Source organism: Numida meleagris, chromosome 1 (genome assembly GCF_002078875.1).
Source record: "Numida meleagris isolate 19003 breed g44 Domestic line chromosome 1, NumMel1.0, whole genome shotgun sequence".
In the NCBI taxonomy this organism is placed as follows: Eukaryota; Metazoa; Chordata; class Aves; order Galliformes; family Numididae; genus Numida; species Numida meleagris.
In genome coordinates, this window is record NC_034409.1 from 75,765,212 (window position 1) to 75,784,146 (window position 18,935).

Consider the following 18,935-nt stretch of genomic DNA (forward strand, 5'->3'; position numbering starts at 1 on the left):
GGCCGCTCGCGGGGCTGAAGCGGGTGGGGGAGGGGCGGGTAGCGCGTCCCGCTTCCCCATATAAGGAGGGACCGAGGGTGGGCGTCCGATTGGGCCATTCAAATGAGCAGTTTGCCTGGCAACAGGCTTCCCATTGGTCGGCGGGGGGAGGCTCCGCGTGGGGGAGGGGGCGCGGGGACCGTTGCTGCAAGGAGAGGGGAGGGCACGTGGGGATGCGGGCGCGGCGCGAGGACGGAGCGCGGGCCGAGAGGCGGCGGTGGCCGCGCCGCGCTCGTTCCTCGGCCCCAGTCCCTGCTCTCCGTAGGCCCGCGCTCCCGCGGCCGGCGGCGAGGGCAACGGGTGACGTTGCGGGGCGCTGCGAGCCCGCTGCGCGTCATCGGCGCCTAAACCCGAGCTCCGCGCTGCGGGAGGCTCGTCCGCGGCCGTGCGGCAGGGGCCGCAGCGGAGCACAAAACCCGAAGCTCTCTGCGGGGCTCCGCGGCCGCTCCACGGGCGGCCCGGCCCGGACCCGGCCCTCCCGCCCCCTGAGCCCGCCGGCCGGGCGCTGCCGCGGGGCTGACGACAGCGCCGCCGCCTGCGTCGCTCGATTGTTGAGGCTGGCGCGAGCCGCTCGCGGGGAGTGAGAGGCGTGCAACGGCGCCACCTGCCGGCCCGCCTTGGCGCAACTGTGCCGGGCGAGGGGGGCCACGGCCGAGCCCTGGCAGAGCCGGTGCCGGGCCCGGGGCAGCGGCGGGGGCTTGGGGACGGGGAGGGTCTCACCGTCACGGGAGGGTGAGGTAAGGGAGGAAAGCCCAGCCCAGCCGCACGGCGGTGGATCTCATTTAGAGCGAGTCTTCTCTGCCGGGTGGTCGGTTGAGTCTCTTGTTTGCAGGAATTTGTGACTGAGGAAATTGATGCTATAGCCATACTTCGTGCTTGTGTTTATCAGCTTGAACAGACCAGGCTGGCTGAATTCCCTTTACCTTTCCCAGAAGACCTCTACTGTCCTGCTCAGTCTCAGGCATATAGAAATCTACATGAGGCATATGAGCCCTTTAAACTCAGTATACATCAGTGCTATGTCTGAACCTAGAACTGGTGATCTGAGCTCCATCAGGTGTGCTTCAGTTTGAATATTTGACATAAAGAGAGGTTGGTACTTAGAGAACAGGGAGAATAATAAGTACATATCTCCTAAAGGGAAGTAGGAAGGAGATGGGATAAATGATCGCGTGTGACACAGAGGTGGGAGGTCCCTACCTTGTCATCTGTTGTCTCCTCCACAGCTACAGCAGCTTCCCCTCATGATGTGACTAAGCTGTGTTCTTCCTAGCTGTATACAGTATGTGCTGCCTGCCCCAAGGAAGCTGTGCTTAACTCAGACATGCAGATCCAGACTAATAGAGGGAGAACAAAACATGAAAATACATGCATTCATTGTTTTTCCTCCTGTTTCAGAAGCCACTCTTGCCATCTTCTCAGGTCTACATGCTGTCAGCATTTGAGCCCAGGCATTTGGTTCTGCTTTCATCCCTCTTTTTCTGCAAGAAACAGAAAATCTTAATTTCTGGAGCTATACTCAAAAATAGGGGAAAAAAAATGAAGTTGATGTCATTCTCTGCTTCTCCTTGTCAGAGATGTATGACTCATGGCTCTGCTGTTCTTTGCACCAATCCAGGATTTTTGTCCTTATCTCTACATCCTCGACTCCTCCACATGCAAAGCTTTCCCATCATGCATCCTGTACCAGAGACATCCCCATGCTAATGCACAAGCAGGCCTCAACACAACATCCTAGAGGAGAAAAAGTGAAGATCATATTCGGTGATGATACCGTGCCCAAAGAGTTATGTTGACACAGGCAACACGCCCTCAGATGCAAATACACAAACGGCTGTTTATGGGAGGGAAGTGTGTTTCCAACCACCTGTGAAAGGGACCGTTTGGTTAGGTCTGTGACCTCTTCCTTCCCCCTCTGTGCACTCCAGTACTCAGTGCGCAGTCATGCTTCTTCCTATTCGCACTCCCCACCATATTCTCTTTGCAATTTTTACTCAGATCTGTTGATTCTGAACTTTTGCCAGTTCTGTACTCTTTGCCAGTGTTGTTCCCATGGCTGTTGCTCCCATGTTCTCTCTGTTTTCCCTTATTGTATGTACAAAATTCAGCTCATGTCCCCCTTCGTTCTTCACATGTCCCATTTTTCCCTGCATGCCTGTAGCAGATAAGTTTTTTCCCTTATATCCTACGTGAAACTCTTCTTCATGCCCTGGGACATGCCTGCTTCTGTATGCCAGCTACTCAGATTCTGATAGTGGGATTCCATTGGCTTCTAGCGTGCGATTCCTTCCCTTAGGCCCTGTGGGCATCCTTTCCCTGACTTGTGTACATCTTTCTCAGGCCTTCTGTTCCTCCATCACATTGCTACCGCTCTGCATTTTGTCTGCTGGATCAATTTACAGCTTTTCTCTGCTCCTCTCTCGCATCTGATTTTTTCCCTTTTTGGCATATGCAACTATACTCATCATGCAATGTGCAGATGTAAGTCACTTTTCAGTACGTTCAGCAGGCTTTGCTTCAAGCTGCTTTGCAAACTCAGCAGAATATATTCTGTCTTTTTTGGAGTCTTCAGTCTTTAGACAAGATGATGGAGGTACAAAAGTTACGTGATATATCATTGGGAGCATTGACAATATATGCATGTCTGCAGCCTGGAGAACAATACGTAATTTTCTCTCTAAGTTACCATTTTTGTGTAGTATGCTGCTTGTGCTTTGTATTTATGTGGGTGTGTGCATCTGTTTAGATGCAGTGCTTACACATTTGTGTATGGTGATGGTGTTTTCAATCTTTTCCCGCATTTACTTTTGTGAAAGTATGGTACATTTCTACTGATATTAAATTTTAAGTTTGTCAGCATGCATCTTCATAGTGAGCATGTGGCTGTGTATTTGTATGGTATTTTTATGTTTCTAACGTATGCAGGGAAATATTTATACATTTTGTTTTAATACCTTCCCAGTCTTGCCATAGTACCATTGTAGTGAGAGAGAGGAGTTTATAGTTTATGGTGAAGGCTAAACTAACTCTGAGCAAAACCAAATCATCATACCGGGTATTCTAAGAATGTTATTCTGTCAACTAACTCAAAAGTGGTTCCAAAACTCTTCCAGGCTACTTGCTGAACAGCAGAAGGGCGGAAGGCCATGTGTTTGCATCAGTTTTTCTTAGATTCTCAGAAATTCAGACACAGAGTATCTATCCTTTCTTTTAAGGTGAAAACAGCCAAATCTGAGGGGGATGTGCACCCTTATGCATTTAATCCACATTGTTCATTTTTCTATCCTGTGCCCATTAAAAGTCATTCAGATTATTGATTTTGTTCGTTCTCCATGGTGCCATAACCTGAAATCAAGAGGAAATTTCCGGTAATTCAACCGCTGGCCAAACTTTGCATTTGGAAATATGTCTTTGCAAGAGGCAATGTAAATGAGCACTGTTGAAGGTTGGGGAGCCGTTCAGATAGCATAATGAGAGGAAGCAAGAAGAGTAAAAGAGAGTGATTAGGGATGAGAGCCAGCCTGTGAGAGGATCTGAAAGGGGAGGGAGGTTTTGAATCACAATTTTTGTGAACTTGTCTTCACTAATATAGCACAGATGGAGGTCGTGCTTCTCACTCACAGTGTGACATTCTTGAGGAAAATATTCTGAAAGTAATCACTGCTAGGCAACATATACCGCAGTCACTGCGAGCTGGCTCTAGCATTCCAGATATTAATTGTCACTCCTGAGGATCAAATCAGAGCTGTCCTTCTCTTAGGGTGCCCTTCATCTGAGGTCAGAATTGGTTGCTGGCTGAGAATTACGTAAGAGGCACAGATGAAAGGAACCAAAGCAGAAGTGGCTGTGGGTAGTTCTGACTTCTGATAACGATAATTTCTTTGTCACGTGGACGTTCCATGGGGGCCCTGGAATATTTGGATGTGTTAAGAAGCTGTTTCTCTCTTCTTGGCTACAAGGATGGGTCCCTGGAAGAAGCAGGTAAAAGGCCTGATATTCAGCGTACTGTTTATTTACCCACACCACGTGATATGCAGTTTGCTTTTAAAATGCGTACACTGTGGTTGCCCCTTTGGCTGACTGCACAGCTAACAGTGATGGGGACGTTAGGGGGAGGGATGCTGCTTGGCAGCAAGTCAGCAGCAGGCAGCAGAAGGTGGAGCTCAGGGCAACGGCATCACTCCTTGCTTCCATTTTGCCCTTCGCTCACCTCCTCCTCTTTCCCCCATCCTCCTCTGTCTGGACAGCTTAAAAAAGGAAAAGAAATGAGGCAATGTGGGTAATGGTTTTGATTCATGACCGAAAATTGAAACAGCTTAAATAGAGAATGTGGCAGGAGAGAAACGTGACTCTTGCTGTGCACCCGCACCCCCACGCTTAGGTATTCTGTCCTAGCAAATGGCCACCCACTTGGTGCACATTAGACACAATGGACTACGTGGTATACAGAAACCTCATGTACAAATAGCGTACAAAAAATGCAGATTCTGCATTTCTGACAACTGGGAACTTGTCTGTGTTCCAGAAAAAGGTTGTATTTCCATTTTCCAGGGTTTCACATAGCTTTAGCCACCGGCAAGCTAGACTCCCTCGAGGTCTGCTGAACTGGTAACACCGCTGGTAACGTAGGTTACATAGGTTACAGTATGCGCTCCTGGCCTCTGCTTCCCCTGCCTCGGTGCCTGGGAGGCAGCAATGACTGACGCAGTGTTTGGAAACAACTGAAGGAGCCCAACCGTCTCTGGGAGTGGGATGATTGCTGGGATCTGTGGAAGGCAGGTCACTTTGTCCCAGACTTGCTCCCAATCCCATAAATAAAAATGCTTTCATTTTTGTCCAAGCAGCTCTCTCCGTGTGTCTGGATCCTGCCAGGCCAGCTGCACACACCCAATCCAGCATAGGCCCGCCCCGGGTGGAAGGAGAACACGCCGAACAGGAAACGCTTTCCAGGCCGGAAGGCTCTGGAGGGCGATTCAGGATCACAAAAGAGGAGGCAGGGAGGCTGAGGTAGTGTTTGCAGAGGCTCCAGGTGACTTTCCGTGCACACCGGTGGACTCTGACCGATGGCAGGGCGCTCGTGGGCGCTCTCAGCAAGAAGCACCAGGGACGGGGCGGGATGCGCTCACCGCCAGGGGGCGCTCTGCCGGGCCCGGGGCGCTCTGCCCCGAGGAGCGGGGCCTGGGCGCCACTTCCGGCCCGGCCCGGCTCCCCGCCTCCTCCGCTAGCGCAAGGAGCCCCGGACCTGTGCGCGCATGCGCGAGGCGAGCCGGCTGGAGCGGAAGGGGCGAGCAGGGTGCGAGCCGCCATGGGAGTCCGGGCGTGAGCGGCCCCCGTCTTCCTCGTTTTCCTCTTCCTCCTCACCTTCTTCCTGCTGCCGTCCCCTCGGCACCGTCCGGCGCGCCCGCAGGCAGGGGAAGGGGCACGGCGGGTGGAGGCGAGCTCGGGGCCAGGGGAGGCGGTGGGGGGGGTGGGTGAGGTCCGGGCCTGGGGGCGGCCGCCTTTGCGGCCGAGCGAGGTGCGGTGTACCTGCGGCCCGCTCACCGCCTCTCCCTCCGCAGAGCCCGCCCCCGTCGAGGGCAGCAGCATGTTCCGGCTGATGAGGGATGGAGAGCCGGAGGATCCCATGTTCGCAATGTGAGTCGCCTGGGGAGGCTCGAAGGGGAGGGCGGGCCGGGGCGCTGCGGCAGCGCCTGCCGAGCGGGTGCGGGAGCGGGGCTCTGACTGCGGGCCCGCGTCCGGCGTTCCGGGGGGGAGGCATGGGGAGCGGCCCGCTTCGTGCCAGCAGGACCAGAGTGGCTTTAGAGGACAGCGTAATTAAATAAAGTAGGCCAAGTGCACCGTGATTGTCTGAGGAAAGCGGTGCTGGAGTACCCAGCCTTTATCTGTGCTTAAGGATTTCTTCGTTACGAAGTAAGACGTTGATAATATCTTCTGTGTCTGTTGTTTGTTGGTGCTCTGCTGAAGAATTCATTAACGAAGCTGGAGAAGGCTGCTAAAGGAGTTGTCAGGCTGTAAGGGACTGAACAGGGAGAATTCTAGTAGTTTTAAAATACAAGTCTGAAAATCTGACGCGAGTCCCAATAACTCTTCTTTGGGATTCCTCTTACTGATTATTTTTTTTTCTGTCCCCTATCCAGAAATTGGTTGCAGCTGACAAAAGGTGACGATTTTTGCCAAAGCAGATAAGGATTAGCTTGTTATGCAGTAGGAGTTTGTGTTAAGTGTGGCACTGCCATAAATTTGGTAGAATTAATTTATGTAGGAAAACAAAGCCATGTTTTTGCTTATAAAATTGATTATAGGAATGTTATCAACTGTAAACAAATTAGCAGGAGAGGAGACCTTGATGTCTCAGTCACAGAATGAGTGTATGTTCTCACTGATGTGGCAGCTATGAGTCTAGCTTTTATTATGCAAAGTATTCCCAGTAGAAACAGGAAAGTATTGGTTTGTGCTAGATGCCTTTGTGATCTCAGGAAATTATATACTGTTCATGTTGTTTATGCTCTGGAAGCATGAATGCAGGACTGACAGATGTGCAGAGAAATGCTATGATATTTCTCAGACTCTTTAGTGTGGCTGCTGTTTTCTGTGACTGTCCCTGTTCTACTTTTTCTCTCCTTGCTTCTCCAGCATGTATGAGCGTATCCTCAAAGTGGGGGCTGCACAAGAAGGAAAGGAGAAGCATATAGGGACCCCAATTATTGTTCTCTTTAATTTTCACACTGAAACCTGGACCTGTAAAAGCTTTTTGTGGTGTCAGCCTTTTGCAGTTGTACGCATAATATCCCAGGAAAATGGCAAATTGAGATGACTCGGGGCAGAGGGTTATCAAACAGTCAGTGTCAGGCCACGCGATGTATTTCGGAGATTTTGGTTATTGTGTTTGTGCAAATGTAGCTAAAGGGGTGCGAGAACAATAATTAGGATCATGTACACTCTAGTCCTGTTAAGTGTGGCCCTCTCTTTGCAGCCAAGGTGGTGGTCTTTGTGCGCTTCCCTGCAAAATGTGGAACTATTCTCCAAGAACAGTTTGTGTATTGTGGCTGTTAATGTAAAGAGTTTTGAGGCTCAAGAGGAAATGAGTATGAGATGATGGTGGTACTTGGACTGCATATCTTTTATCTGTTAGAGTAATGAGGTTTTGGAATACCCTTAGCCATGCTTGGCCCAAAAGCATTCTTGTTATCAGAGCATGGAGCTGCTAGTGAATTGCCATCAGTTAGTGTGTGAGAGAGATTCTGTGGCATAATACTTTCAGTCACAAGAGATGAAATGAGCTCCAGCCCCAAGGATTAGCATACGCAACACTGACTTCTTTGGGTTCTGGATTTTCAGCTTAGAAAGTACAGTCACCGTTGCATAAGAGAAACTTGGAGTCAGAACGTGTGTATTATGCAGGACTTTGTCTTCTGTCATCCTTTTCTCACCATGGTTCTCTCAATCTTTCCAAAAGGGACCCTTTTGCTATCCACCGGCAGCACATGAACCGCATGCTTTCTGGAAGTTTTGGTTTCGGCCCGCTGCTTGGTATCACTGATGGGACCACGCCTGGGGCTCGCCAGGCTGGCCGTAGGATGCAGGTAAGAGAGAGGCTGACTTACAAGCCTGGATTTTTTTAAACTGTCTTGTTCAGCTTCTGTCTCCCACTGTTTTTGGGTTGAGCGTTTCCCTCGCCTTCATAGAGACAGTGCAGGTAGAACTGGTTTCAGAAATAGTGATGGTCATGCTGTTTTTTCCCTCCACTTGTATTTCTTGGCAACTGTGTTGTAGGTTGAATGGGAGGAAGGGGAGGTGCCTATGTTGTGTCTCAAGGCCATAAATCATCATAACTGGAAGAAATCTAGGAACGTCCCTTCTGTCTGGTTTGTTAGTGGTGATACTGATTGAACCCTCATGAGTCAGTGAGTTGCTTTTTAACGTGTTTATTGGCTCTGAGTGTTCCCAGTCCCACTTCCAAGAAGGATGAGGGTGCTCTGAGGAGTATCTACTGTTTGGCTGTTGCAAGATCATTGTTTATTCTGTTTTTCTGTTGTCCTGACAGGCAGGAGCTGTTTCACCCTTCGGGATGCTGGGCATGGTAAGTCCTCTGTTTTTCACTGCCAAGTCTGAAGCTTCCCAAATAGTAGCTTCACCTTGAGATTTGTTAGAACTGTGGGCAAACAGTAGCGGAAATGTGAGTTAGCCTATATATCTTAACGGGTAGTGAGAGTGGGAAAGTTTGAAGAGACTAGAATGAGCTCTGTTTGTTATTAGATTTATAATAAATGTTAAACTGAAGAGGGTATTGAATTGAAACTGAAGGTAACTGGTTTATCTTGAACTGCTATTCCTGAGTTGCTGTATGATTTTAGACCTTCCACTTCTTCCCCTCATGCTTTAATCTAGTCTGTGGAGCTGTTCTAGAGGAGTCTGTTCACATGGGCACTTTGAACAGAGAAGATCTATAAAGCTGTTGCAGCATGGTATTTCATAGGAATTGCGATAGTTGGTATCCAGGAAGAATGGAGAGTCTCTTAACCTCATGTGTCTAAGAAAAAGCTGTGGATCCGTTTGGAGATCATTGTGAAACTGTGATGACACAAGGAAAAGACTCGGCCACCAGTAGGCAGAGGCGGTAATTGAACCTCCCTTGCCAATGGTTGCAGAATTAAAAGCCAAGAGAGTAACTCAAGAGAACAGAATTGGAATGAGAATAGCTGGATGTATGTGAGAATGCCATTCCTGGAGCTTGTTGATCTCAGTCATCTCCTGCAGTAATACAGTGGAAATAGGTTATTCCAGATCCAGCAGCTTTAGCTGCCTTGCTCTGCAAGATTGACTCAATGAAAGAGGCTAGCGTCCTGGAATCGTTCTAACTCAGAAAAGGATTAATAATACAAACAGTTGGACTTCAAAGGATAATAACAGTGCATGTGGGTGCTGGTCTGCTGTAAACGAGAACAAGAAGCCACTTGAAGAAGGGGAAAAAAAAATCAGCACATTTAAACTGACATAGTAATTTTGTTTACATGTTGCACAATTAATCTGTGAGACCTGCTGGCTGAGTATACTAACTGCAGCCTTTAGGTTTGTCAGATTAAAAACAGTCACGTTTTTAACGTCTCTTTTCCCTATAGGGAAAATAAGAAAAGTTCTTATGTTACGATGCAATCCATGAAAACTCCTATGTGGTTAAATTAAGAGTTGACAGTGCTGACAATGACTGTCTTATGGTTAAGTCAGCTATTAGTGTACATCCTGGGATTTCATTTCTTAACTTTGCTGAGTGTCTGAATTCACAAACCCTAGTGCACTGGGTATCAGACCTAGACTGAAGGAACGCTATCAGATCCAGAGATCTGGAGAGCAAGAACATTTAGGCAATGTAGTCTGAGAGACTGTAGAGAACAGCAACCATAAATGTTTGGGTTTTTTTCTATCAGTAGATAGAAAGGCAGCAGTTTCATGGCCCTTGCAGACAGGTTGTTGTAATTCTTTTCTCTGGTGTCCATCCAAACTGACTGTCCCCGTGCTGTCTTTTTTCTTAGGCAGGTGGCTTTATAGACATGTTTGGCATGATGAACGACATGATTGGGAACATGGTAAGAACCTTCAATGAATTAATCTGCATTAAGGAGGGAAGTACTGATGGTGTTCCTACCATCCTCTCTGTTGACTGCTGTCCTGTTGTGCCTCTTTGGTACTGGGTGTGATCAAGCTGCTAGGGTGGTGAAGCTGTAACATCCTGCTGAGCAGGATGGAGTGATGGAGGTCTTGTTCCTGGGGCAAGCCTGCTGAATGCAGGGAGGAGAGATGGAATAGGATGGAAGTGTGAGGGCAGACCTTCTCTTCAAGAAACAAGAGTTGTTCTCCAGAAAGATGGACCAATGGGACTTCTACTTGCAGAATCACAGAAAGGTTGAGTTTGGAAGGGATCTGTGGATGTCATTGTGTACACAAACCCTGCTCAAGCAGGGACACCTAGAGCAGGGTGCCCAGGCCCCGTCCAGGTGGTTTTTAAAGGTCTCCAAGGAGGAGACTCCACAACCCTTCTGGGCAGCCTGTGCTGGTGCTCCATCACCTGCACAGTAAATAAGTGGTTCTTGATGTTTAGAGAGAACCCCCTGTGTTCCAGTCCGTGCTTGTTGCCTCTGGTCCTGGCACGAGGCACCACTGAGCAGAACCAGATTCCTTCATTGCATCCTCCTTTCAGAGTGGATGCATCATAGATATTCTTCCTTTTGTAATTCTTTCCTGCCTTGTTGTATGTAGAGAGAAGTGACTGTCATTTCTTCTTCCCTCTCTTTTCTTCTTTATGCCATTGCCCGTTTTCTTTTGCAGGAACATATGACAAGTGGTGCAAACTGCCAGACGTTTACCTCTTCAACTGTCATCTCCTATTCCAACCTGGGTGATGGGCCCAAAGTCTATCAGGAGACCTCAGAGATGCGTTCAGCACCTGGCGGGGTAAGGAGGAGGCCATAGCGTGTCATCCCAGCACGAGGCTGCTGGATTTGCTGGGGATGGGTAGAATTCCATTGGTGGCTCAGTGTTGGCCACCCACAGCACTTCTGCTTTGCAGTCAGTCGTGGTTTGAGGAATGTGTTGTGAGTCACTGAGCCGTGCTGAGGGCCCCTGAGAGGAGATGGGAAGTGCCAGCTGGAGAGGAAGTCTTTTCTCCTCGTTATTATGTTGCATTCAGCTGGGAGTGGTGGCAAGAGCAGCGTGACTGAAGTACTGTAGGCAAGAGCCACAGTGTCTTGTTGGGCGGGGCAGTGGATTAAAATGTTGGTTCTCAAATCTACCCTCAGATCCGTGAGACTAGGCGGACCGTAAGGGATTCAGACAGTGGGTTGGAACAAATGTCTATTGGACACCACATCAGGGAGAGAGCGCACATCATGCAGCGATCCCGGAACCATCGTACAGGTGACCAGGAAGAGAGGCAGGACTACATCAATATGGATGAAAGTGAGTACTGTCCTGTCTTCCATCTCAGCAAACCCAACTTCCACTTCTCACCTTTTCCCTGGCTGAGCTTGTTCTTCCTGACACAGGCGATGCAGCTGCATTTGATGATGAGTGGAGGCGAGAGACATCCCGTTTCCGGCCACAGCGAGGGCTGGAATACCGGCGCCACGAAGGCGGCAGCAGCCGCCGGGCTGAAGGGACTCGTCTTGCAATCCAGGGCCCTGAGGATTCTCCCTCCAGACAGTCCCGTCGGTATGACTGGTGAATGCAGAGCAGACCTTGGGGGGGGGTGCAACATGGTCACCCCCAAATCTACCTACATGCTCTTGTAAGTCCCAGCACGGCTCTTTTTCCATTCTCTGTTGTCTGGTTGGCTCTTAGCCATATGGATTTTCTTCTCATTGCCTCAGTCTTGTATTATTGTGAAGTGCTGGTTGGAAGTGTGTTTTGGAAGTGTGTTTTCTCACTTAACGTAAAGAGCAGAGGAAGATGGAAGTCTTGAGGAAATACGGGATGGGAAGGTTGAAGCTGTTCAAGTTAGCCTTGTCACCAAGAAAAATGAGTGATGTCAGCCGTAGGTGATGGTTGAAATGGTATGAGATGATGTAGGTTCACAATCTATAGAGCGTTTACGCTATCACTGTGTAGAACTTAAAGACTGTTTACTGTCAATCCGGTCTGAAATAAAAACAAGTGCTGCTGTCTGGCCTGTGTTTTGAGGGTTCACTTGGATATGATCTAGAACTTGAAATTTGGGATCTCTTTTTATTATTATTATAGTTAAATCTGATCTGTCTTTGATGCTGCTTTCTAATCACCGTTTACTATTATGTTCTCTCTTTATTTCCCTTCCTCCCAGGTACAGACAGTGAAACTCTGAAGCCCCTTCAAAGCACCACTTGGACCCTTCTCAAATTTATTATTAATCTCCCTGCCACTTAAGAATTGAAACAAAGCAACTAATCTTCTGCATTGCTTTTTTTTTTTTTTGGCCCCATTTGAGTGCTGCAGTGCTTCATGGAGAATCTCACTGATGTGCAAGGAACACATTAATTGCCCATTCCCTTTCTGCTCTCCTTTGGTTCTGTTCTTTCTGCCAGTAGTGGTGGGCACGAGGAGCTGCCACCTTGCTTCTTCTGTCCTTTCCACTCTTTCTGTGGTGGGTTGGGCTGGTTCTGAAGTTTGTGTTTAGTCCCCTGTGAAAGAAAGACGAGGGAATCCTGCTAGACCCCTGTGTTAGTTCCCTCACCGGGACAAAGGCTTCTATTCCCCTCCTGAATCCTTGGTACAGCTACAGAGTAGCTGAAGGATGTGTTTTAGAGAGGTGAGGAGCAGAACAAAAGCTGGATAGCTTGTGCCCTTCCCTCCCCGACGTCTCTTCAGTTGGCTCCTCCACTTTTTTAATTTGTGAAACTTGTAACTAGATGTTTACTGAATAAAGAAACAAACTGTAAAGAATTGTTGGATCCGTTTTTACCTACTGCTAGTCTAATTGTGCCTGCTGTGGAATTAAGTAACTTCTTTTGTATCCTTCGGAAATGACTAATGAGGAACTTGGTGTCTAATCCTAACTTTTCTGTAAAGGCTTCTCCTGTAGTTATGAAGTGAGATAATGCTCAGTGACAACATGGGAATAATAAAAGGTGACCCAGCGAATCACCATTTGCAAAAATGCCCTTGATTGCTGTAGTTTTGCTGCATGTTTGACGGGAATTGGTTGGTCGGTCTTGCTGCCTGGCCATCTGTGCAGCCTTGAGCAAGGCCTCTGGGGTTCCTACGTGGCTGGGGAATATTCCCATTATTTTATTATTTCTTTGCAACTGGGGCTGACAGTGTTTGATATGGTTACTAATGATCTCTTCTTAACTCCGGTATTAGATGAAGCTTGAAAGGCATTAGGAATACAGGACTAAGAAAGATCTCCTGTGTTCTTGGGCCAGTTTCCTGCTCTGGCATGTACTGCTATATAAACCATTTCATAAATTCGCTTGGAATGGAACAAAGGAAATTAATGCATGACTTACACTTGAAAACAGTGTGCCAGGATTCTACCATGTATTTCCACGTTGTCCATCTGGGAACTAACAGGAACAGGGATCTCACTGAATACTTACTGTTTTGCCCCGAAAACAGAATGTGGAATCTGGTGCTTTGAAGCTTTGTGCAGAATTTATGTATACTCTACTCTCCAAGGACACACGGGGCAGAGCCTTGGCCTATGGCAGGCTCTCCCCACTTCCATGGCCTGTTCTGTCCCATTGCAAACCCCAGCAGGAGTCTTGTTCTTCAGGTGGCTGTTTACTGAGGCCTCCACAGCTCAGGTGCAGCTGGAAAAGTCTCCAGCATCCATGAAGGTGATGAGAGGAAACTTGGTTTAGACAGTGAAGTAGGTGTTGGAAGGGTATGAGCTAGCTGCTCCCTGGAAGTGGCTGGAGTTGCTGGAGGTACCGTAGTCTAGGCAGGCCCTGAAGTGGGCAAGGTCAAAGAAATAGCTGCACACTGAAAAGTGGGGCTTGAGGGGGGCCTAGTGGAAGATGAGTCTTCTTGGGGCTGTCAGACCTTGAGAAAAAGAGCTGAAGCAATAGAGCCCTCATCTCAGCAGCAGTCTCAAGCTGATGGAAGATGTGATACCTCATATTGTGATCCAGGGAAGAACCAGCTGAGCTCAGAAAGCCACTTTTAGCATTGAGACAGTGGACAGCCACAAAGTCTTGGCTGTTCTTTAAGCTGATGTCTGAAGAAGAGAATGGGGAGATGGACATAGTGACGGAGGGAATAACTTTGACCTTAAAGATGTGAGAATCCTTTTCTCTTTGGGCGTGCAAGTCCTAATCTTGACAAAGAACAGACAGAAGAGAAATGTGATGACTGGGGTGCTAGGGCCTGTTGCAACAGTGACTCCTTACAGACTGGAACAACACTTGAGCAGTTGTGCCTCTGTACCTTGTTAGGTGCCATCCTGCCAGTGGATTTTGAATTGCCGTGTGCTCTTGCACTTGGTGGTGAAGGGTGTCGGAAGAGAGTTAACCTGGCTTCTTGAGCCTTGTTCACAGCTGTAAAGTCACTTCCAAGATCACTGCCTTCTCCAGGTGTGACAAAGCGCTGGTATTCTAGAGAAACGAGGAAAAGGTTCAGTTAGAGAACCTTGTGTTAAAGGTAGGAAGCAGAGACAGGACCCTGGGAAGGAGCTGTAGAGATTCTGGATCAAAAAATGTGTGCAGGAAATACAGTGGGAGGTGTTGTGGTTTAGCCTGGCAGGCAGCTCCACACCACACAGCTGTTTGCTCACTCCCTACTCCCAGTGAGATGGGGGAGAAAATCAGGGAAAAAAAAAAAAAGTAGTAGTGGGTTGAAATAAAAACAGTTTACTAAGGCAGAAAATGAAGGGAAAATAATAACAACTATGTATATATATAAATTTAAAAAACGAGTTCTAAAATGCAGTTGCTCACCACTCACTGGGTGATGCCCAGCCAGTTCCAGCCCAACTTCCTCACAGTGTTATAGTTCAGCATGAAGCCATATGGTGTGGAATATCCCCTTGGCCAGTTTAGGTTGGCTGTCCCTTCTGTCTGCTCCTAGCTCCCTGTGCACACCCAGCCCCTCGCTGGCTGGACAGCGTGGGAAGCTGAAATGCCCTTGGCTTTGTGCAGCGCTGCTCAGCAACAAATAAGCTATTGGTGTGTTATCAACACTGTTTTTCTCCTAAATCCAAATCACAGCATCGTACCTGCCCCCGTAAAGAAAATTAGCTCAGTTAAAACTAGGGCAGGAGGTACTCCCCTTTACCACTGTGAAGGTTCCTTCCAACCCAATGGTTTGATTTGGAAGGAGCTTTTAAAGACCATTCACTTCCAACCTGTCTGCCATGGGCAGACACACATCTCACTAGACCAGGCTGACCAAAGCCCCATCCAGTGTGGCCTTGGACACCTCCAGGGATGGGACATCCACAGCCTCTCTGGACAGCATGCTCTAGTGCATCACCACCCTTACTGTAAAACATTTACTTGTAATATCTAATTTAATTCTCCTCTCTGTCTTTTAAGAGCATTACCACTTGTCCTGTCACTACGTGCTCTGGCAAAGAGTCTCTTCCCATCTTCCTCCTAAGTTCCGTTTAGGTACTGGAGGGTCTCCTTGGAAACTTCTCTGGACTGAAAAACCCTGATTCTCTCTACCCGTCTCCATAGGAAAGGTGCTCCAGCCCTCTGGGCATTTCTGTGGCTCTTCTCTGGACCTGCCCTAACAGCTCCATGTTTCTTTTGTGTTCTGGGCCTGACAGCTGAAGGCTGTACTGCAGGTGGGGATCTTGTGTGGGAAGAGCAGAAGGGGATAATTGCCTCCTACAACATGTTAACCTCTGGCTTTAGGCAGCAGCAGGTTGGTTCCTAAGGAAGTGGTGATGGTAAATTCCTTTTGCTCCTCTAGGCCCAGGAGCTGGTTCTTCAGCTACTCCGAGTTCTGCTGAAGTTTTCTCAACTGTTCCAGGCTGGCATTGATCTGCGCACAATGGTGTGTTTCAATCAGCGTCTTGAGGGAATGTGAAGAAGAAGAAAGAATGTGAAGGGAGAGAGAAAGGACAGAGCTGTGTGTCAGTGGGAATAGATTGACTGGCTTTGCTGCCTTTTGTTCAGTGAATGTAGTTGTGGTTTTCATCAGACCGCCAGTTTGATGAAAATTTGCTTACTGATATAGGTTGTTAATTCAAAGGAATAGTGTGCCAAGAATTGCACTGAAGAGAAAAAGTGTGTGAGCGCAGCCATTTGTTTATTCCTGTTCCCATCTTTAGAAAAGCTGTGAGAAACCTGAAGTTGTTTGAAGCAAGCAGGTGAAGTCTGTGTGCACAGAAGGTGTGTTGCCAGCTGAACTGCCTGCAAACAAGAACACCTGCAGTCAGAAAGCCCACTTCTGGTTAAACCTCTACAACTTCACCATTTAAACCACTCTGAACTTGATCCCTTCTTTTCCCTATTAACTAGCTTTAAGTGAAAATGACTTCCTATTTAAAAGTAGTCCACCTTTTGTATCCAGGCATACTGAAGCCCTGGAATGTCTTTTTGTTGCTACTGAAACTGTAAGAGACTGGTTTTATCGGTTAAACATTCATAAAACTATGGGGCCTGATGAGATTCCCCCCCAGAATGCTGAAGAAGTTAGTGGATGTTATAGCTGGACCGCTCCCAACAGTTTACCAAGGGCTGCAGGAGTAGGGGGAAGTCCCTGCTGACTGGAAGCTAGCCGGTGTTATATCAATCTACCAAAAAAGCATGAGAGAAGACCTAGGAAACATAGTCTAGCCCCAGTTCCTGGAAAAGTTATGGAGGAGTTTACCCTGGGTGTTACTGAAAGGCAATCATCAATGGCATGAAGTTCAGGAAAGAAAAATGTGGCCCCTCAGGAAGGGATCTGGGGGCCCAGCATGAGCCAGCAGTGTGCCCTGGCAGCCAAAAGGGCAAACCACATTTTGGGGTGCATTAAACACCGCACAGCCAGCTGGTCAAAAGCGATGGCGCTCTCTCTGTATTTAATATTGCTGTGGCCTTACCTTGAATATTGCGTGCAGCTCTGGGCTCTACAATATTAAAACAGTGTTAATGTTCTTGAAAGTATTCTGAGGAGGGCATCAAAGCTGGTAACAGGGCTGTAAGACACATCCTGTGAAGAGAGGCTGAGGACAGTTGGGGTGTCCAGGCTGGAGAAGAGGACACCAAGAGGCAACTGCATTACTCTCTGCAGCTCCCTGAGGAGGGAAAGCACAGTCCTTCCAAAAAATGGTTTGGAAGTAGTGGTGGATGGCAAGCTGGGCATGAGCCAGCCGTGTGCCCTTGCAGCCCAGAAAGCCAATGGTATCCTGGGCTGCATCAAAAGCTGTGTGGTCAGCAGGGCAAGGGAGGTGATCCTGCCCCTCTACTCTGTGCTGGTGAGGCCTCACCTGGAGTACTGTGTCCAGATGTGGAGTCCTCAGTACAGGGGAGACGTGGACCTATTGGAGCGCATTTGGAGGAGGGCCATAAAAATGATCCAAGGGATGGAACACGTTTCCTATGAGACAGGCTGAGAGAGCTGGGGCTGTTCAGCCTGGAGAAGAGAAGGCTCCAGGAAGACCTGAGAGCAGCCTTCCAGTATCTAAAGGGGGGATATAAGAAGGAAGGGGACAGGATCTTTCTGCTTCGTTCTGCTCTGTTCTATTCTGTTCTATATATTTCTGAGATGTCTACCAAAACTTCCAGCAGAATGGAGAAAGATGTGAATGAATGTTCCCAATATGAAAGTCAAACGTCATGTTTAAGATGCAGAAAACATGTGTCCAAGTCATCTTTATCCATCTGAAGGAGAGAAAATCAGTTCTCGCTTTTTGTCCCACATCTGTCATCTCCAAATGGGAGTTACTGAAGCACCAAAGCAGTGCAGCTTGGTAGTACTTCTAGGTGATGCCAAAGAGCAAGTAGGGCACCTGGAGTGATACAGAAGAGCCTGCCTAGATTTCTAATTTTTTAAATAAAAGATTTTTTAAGTTCTTCCTATCTAAAAATTTCTTATGAAAGTAAGAACTAGTAAACCAGCTGGGAATTTTGAATGGTTTTCTCAGGAGCCCTAGAGCTCTGTACCTTTTGTTGTACTTTTTAAGGCTTTATAGAATGTTGGGGAAGTAAGCTGAGCATAGGAAAATTAGCCTTGTGCCAAAGTTATGTCCACAGCTGTAAACCAGTTAGACCGATATTAAATCAAGAGCTTGAAAAGACAATCAGTTTAAAAATAAAGACAGATATATCAGTTCTTATAATGTTCTCATGCTTGCTTTCTCTAAGTTATTCCTGACCACTTTCATATTTTCTGATGCAGTCACGGGTTGGGTTAACAAAGACGCTGCAGGAACCTAAAGTTACCCCAGCACGCAGGGTCTAACTTTGCCACCCAGGCCTGTTCTATGATTAAAAATAAATACAAGTAATGTTATTGAAACAACAGAGGAGCGTACATTATAAAATGTAGTCTACTGGTAAATTTCAAGTAATGAGAGGAATGAGAGTCCCCAGAATGCTAAAGTATTTCTGGTAGGAGGCTGTTCTGAAATTAATGCTCATTAGTAGCTTGATTAATGATTTGAAAGAAGATATTAAGCTGGTGCTGATGAAGCTTTCAGGGGACACGAGGAAAGATGGAGGTGATAAATGATGGGAAAATGATGAGATGCGCAGAGCAGTCTGTAACCGCTGGTGTGCTCTTTGTTCATAAACGGTATTTCTGGCTGAGAACAGAAAGACGCATATCTAGGAACATAAATGTAATCTGCGCTCTTTCAAGATGGAGAGCTTTCCTGGGAATTCGGGAGGGACCCTAAGAAGAATCACCTGAAGATAAAATGAACTCGGGCTCACCGAGCCCGCCTGGCGTTGCTTGATGGGAGCCAGGTTTCTGACAGCAGAGGGCTCTTTAACCCCGCGGAAAATGCGCAGCCTCCCGGTGACGGAGCTGGAAACGAGGCGCGGGCTTTGGCTGCACCCAGTCATCGCTGGGGCATAACGGGACTCTCCTGCTCCTCCAAAACCGGGATGGGGCGTCCCCAGACGCGAGCTGGAGAGCAGGCACAGGAACGAGAGGAGGCAGCTCTTGAGGGGGCCAAACTCCACGACTGAATTGTTCCCATCAGGCTTTTAAAATCCATGAATCAGACGGAGCGCAGGCTGGCAGGGTGCGAGACTGCAGGGGAGGGCGAGAAGGGGAGGGAGAAAACTGGTGACCTAACAGATGCTTCAGCGCAGGGAGGACAAAAGGCAGAGCCGCAGGAAGCAGAGCTGTCTGTAGGCGCGGTGTTCTGCGGAACAAGCGTAGACTGGGGGTGCAAAATCCCAAAGGCAAACATCGCTCCCGCAGCGCGGACTCGAGCGTTGGAGAGCAGCAGGATTTAAAATAGACCTCAGTGCGGAGCCTCGGTTAAT

At 48.1% G+C, this 18,935-nt stretch overlaps 1 protein-coding gene across 6 annotated transcripts; it reads left to right on the forward strand.

The window, feature by feature from the left end:
* MLF2 (myeloid leukemia factor 2) lies at positions 4,896 to 12,450 on the forward strand. Of its 6 annotated transcripts, XR_002438392.1 has the most exons (9): positions 5,274 to 5,446; positions 5,598 to 5,673; positions 7,496 to 7,622; positions 8,084 to 8,119; positions 9,570 to 9,623; positions 10,363 to 10,488; positions 10,833 to 10,992; positions 11,079 to 11,320; positions 11,852 to 12,450. XR_002438392.1 is itself a non-coding variant. In XM_021396125.1 (8 exons), the coding sequence occupies exons 2-8, from the start codon at positions 5,624 to 5,626 to the stop codon at positions 11,255 to 11,257; spliced, it is 732 nt and encodes a 243-aa protein (XP_021251800.1). In that variant the 5' UTR covers positions 4,896 to 5,046; positions 5,598 to 5,623. The 6 variants fall into 6 exon arrangements, 5 of the variants coding, with proteins under 5 accessions (XP_021251800.1, XP_021251819.1, XP_021251810.1 ...); XM_021396125.1 differs by lacking the exons at positions 5,274 to 5,446; positions 11,852 to 12,450 and adding an exon at positions 4,896 to 5,046 and having other exon boundaries at positions 11,079 to 11,257; XM_021396144.1 differs by lacking the exons at positions 5,274 to 5,446; positions 11,852 to 12,450 and adding an exon at positions 5,044 to 5,068 and having other exon boundaries at positions 11,079 to 11,257.

What these genes read in the sequence shown, in the direction of transcription:
- MLF2 (XM_021396125.1), top strand. Translation starts at nt 5,624, where the DNA reads ATGTTCCGGCTGATGAGGGATGGAGAGCCGGAGGATCCCATGTTCGCA. An exon ending in AGGCTGGCCGTAGGATGCAG is followed by an intron (nt 7,623 to 8,083) that starts GTAAGAGAGAGG and finishes TTGTCCTGACAG; the next exon opens with GCAGGAGCTGTTTCACCCTT. An exon ending in TGCGTTCAGCACCTGGCGGG is followed by an intron (nt 10,489 to 10,832) that starts GTAAGGAGGAGG and finishes ATCTACCCTCAG; the next exon opens with ATCCGTGAGACTAGGCGGAC.